This window comes from Scomber scombrus, chromosome 8 (genome assembly GCF_963691925.1).
Source record: "Scomber scombrus chromosome 8, fScoSco1.1, whole genome shotgun sequence".
NCBI classification, from domain to species: Eukaryota; Metazoa; Chordata; class Actinopteri; order Scombriformes; family Scombridae; genus Scomber; species Scomber scombrus.
The window spans coordinates 32,987,460-32,990,181 of NC_084977.1; the positions used below are offsets into that span (position 1 = coordinate 32,987,460).

Below are 2,722 nucleotides of genomic sequence, written 5' to 3' on the forward strand. Positions count from 1 at the left end.
AACGCCGTGTCCCTGCTGACCAATCACAGCAGCCGGCTCCTCCCCCCCGCTGTGACCCGCACATTACGGTTCACGGAGACCAGAGGACTGAGTTTTCTAGAAAAAAAAACATGTTACCTGTAAAAAAAATGACCCGTTAAATAAAAAGATTTGAGGCGACGCGCTGTGTGTTTGACTTCCTGCTGCAACACAACCTCACTTCCTCTACTCAGCTTTTCAAAATAAAACATTTAGACTTAAACCCAAACTGACCTCAAACTGATTTATAACTATTTAACCTTCCTCTCGTCCTCCCTTCTTTCTTTCCTCCCTTCCTTCTTTCCTTCCTCCATCCCTCCTTCCTTTCCTCCATCTTTCCTTCCTTCTTTCCTTCCTTCCTTCCTCCCTCCTTTCCTTCTTTCTTCCTCCCTTCATCCTTCCTTCCTCCTTTCCTTCCTTCCTTCCTTATTTCCTTTCTCCCTCCTTTCCTTCCTCCCTTCCTTCTTTCCTTTCCTCCCTTCCTTCCACCCTCCTTTCCTTCCCTTCCTTCCTCCCTCCCTCCTTTCCTTCTTTCATCCTCCCTCCCTCCTCCCTTCCATCCTTCCTCCTTTCCTTCCTTATTCCTCCCTCCATCCCTCCTTCCTTTCATCCATCTTTCCTTCCTTCCTTCCTCCCTCCTTTCCTTCTTTCTTCCTCCCTTCATCCTTCCTTCCTTCCTTCCTTATTTCCTTTCTCCCTCCTTTCCTTCCGCCTTTCCTTATTTTCTCTGTCCTTCTTTCCTTCCTTCCTCTTTTCCTAACTCCCTCCCTCGTTCCTTTATCCTCCCTCCCTCCCTCCTACCTTCCTTCTTTCCTCCGTTCTTCCTTTCCTTCCTCCCTTCCTTCTTTCCTTTCCTCCCTTCCTTCCTCCCTCCTTTCCTTCCCTTCCTTCCTCCCTCCCTCCTTTCCTTCTTTCTTCCTCCCTTCATCCTTCCATCTTTCCTTCCTTCCTTGACTCGAGGACAACAGGAGGGTTAAAGACCTCTTCCACTCAAACATCAGTTTTTCTTCCTGCTCTTTCAGCTGGACGTTGTTTCTCTTCTCACTGAAACCCTGATTTTAAAGGGGCGGGACTACAGCAGCTTTATATTCTAACGATCTCCTACATTTTTAACCCGACCGTCTCCAAATTAACTCAATGTCAAGTCAAGTCAAAGTTTATTTATACAGCACATTTAACCCTCCTGTTGTCCTTGAGTCAAGGAAGGAAGAAAGAAGGATGAAGGGAGGAAGAAAGGAGGGAGGGAGGATGGAAGGGAGGAAAGAGAGGAATATTGGTAAACAAAACTGAGTACATTATGAAACAAGATGATATGTATGAGAAATCTCTCGCTCTTTGCATTCCAGAGTATCAAAAGTATACCTACTAAATTACTATCTCTAATTAACCCTCCTGTTGTCCTCAGGTCAATAAAAGGACAGGAGGAAGGGAGGAAAGAAGGAAAGGAGTAAGGAGGGATGGAGGAAAAGAGGAAGGAAGGAAGGAAGGAAAGGAGTAAGGAGGGAGGGAGGAAAAGAGGAAGGAAGTAAGGAGAGAAGGAAGGGTGGAAGGAAAGGAGGAAGGAAGGAGGAGGGAGCAAAGACAGAGGGAAGGAGGGGGAGAACAAAGGAAAAATTAAAGAAAGAGGGAGGAAAGAAGGAACTGTCAAAAGAGATGAGGTCAATTTGACCCGGGAGGACGACAGGAGGGTTAAAGCATCTTTTCTGTATAAACCTTCAGGAATGATTTCTGCACTGTGGCTCGGTGGATATGAGGCTCATATCAGGAGTGTTTTTACATCTATGAATATTCATAGAATGTCTGGACTGAATTTTTTCCGGCACAGACGCCCAGTGGCGGTTCTAGCTTGAATGACGCCCTGGGCGAGATTCTACTTATATGGGCATCAGGAGGAGCATGAGGCGCCCTCCTGAACCTGTGAACCAATCAACCTGTCAATCACCACGTAGCCACGCCCTAATGCATACCCTGCTTTATCATCACATATAAAATCAGGGAGGCCAAAATACTGCATTGAAGAAGGCTTTAAACTAGCGATTGAGACCATAAACACATTTTGAAAACGTTTACTGAGGTTAGAAATCAAGTGAGAAGTTGGTGAATTCTCCATTGACTTGTATAGAGACGGAAGTCCTTTTGACACCAAAACGGTCGCCCCCTGGTGGCCTTTTGATAGAATGCAGTTTTAAGTTACTTCCTCGTTGGCCTCATTTCAGAGGACCAGAGCTCCCCGCCTGGTAAAACACACTTCAGAGAATCCAGTTATTACACTATTGCACTTAAACCAGGAAACACACTATTTAAAGTGCACAATCACCACCTCCAACATCGCCACAAGACAACGAACACAATTCTGCAGAAACTATGACTGTAGAAGTTATCAGAACGTAGAGAACCACAAGGACATCCATAAATATACACTATATACATATATATGCCAAAAATATAAACAATCAGAAATGTAAGAAGATAAGAAAATAAAATAGACAATAAATTTTCTTAATAGCACAAATCCTTCTTACACAAATGGGAGAACACACTGGAGAGAATCTAATTATTATACTATCTCTGCACTTTGAACAGCAAACTCACTGTTTAAATGGCACAAAGCCAACTAAAGCCTGACTCAATTCACCTTGGAGCTGCACAGATTCGTTTTGTATTAGTTTTTTTTTTTTTTTGCCATTTCACACAACCCCGAAAA

The 2,722-nt window shown here is 44.0% G+C and overlaps 1 protein-coding gene across 2 annotated transcripts in view; it reads left to right on the top strand.

The window, feature by feature from the left end:
* The window catches only part of thop1 (thimet oligopeptidase 1), a 15,312-nt gene extending 15,153 nt beyond the window's left edge, over positions 1 to 159 (top strand). For both annotated transcript variants that reach the window (XM_062424941.1, XM_062424942.1), the window contains exon 14: positions 1 to 159. This exon is cut by the window's left edge and continues 137 nt beyond it. In XM_062424941.1, the coding sequence (XP_062280925.1) occupies positions 1 to 19 (19 nt within the window). In that variant the 3' untranslated portion in view covers positions 20 to 159.
* Positions 160 to 2,722: the final 2,563 nt, after the last annotated feature.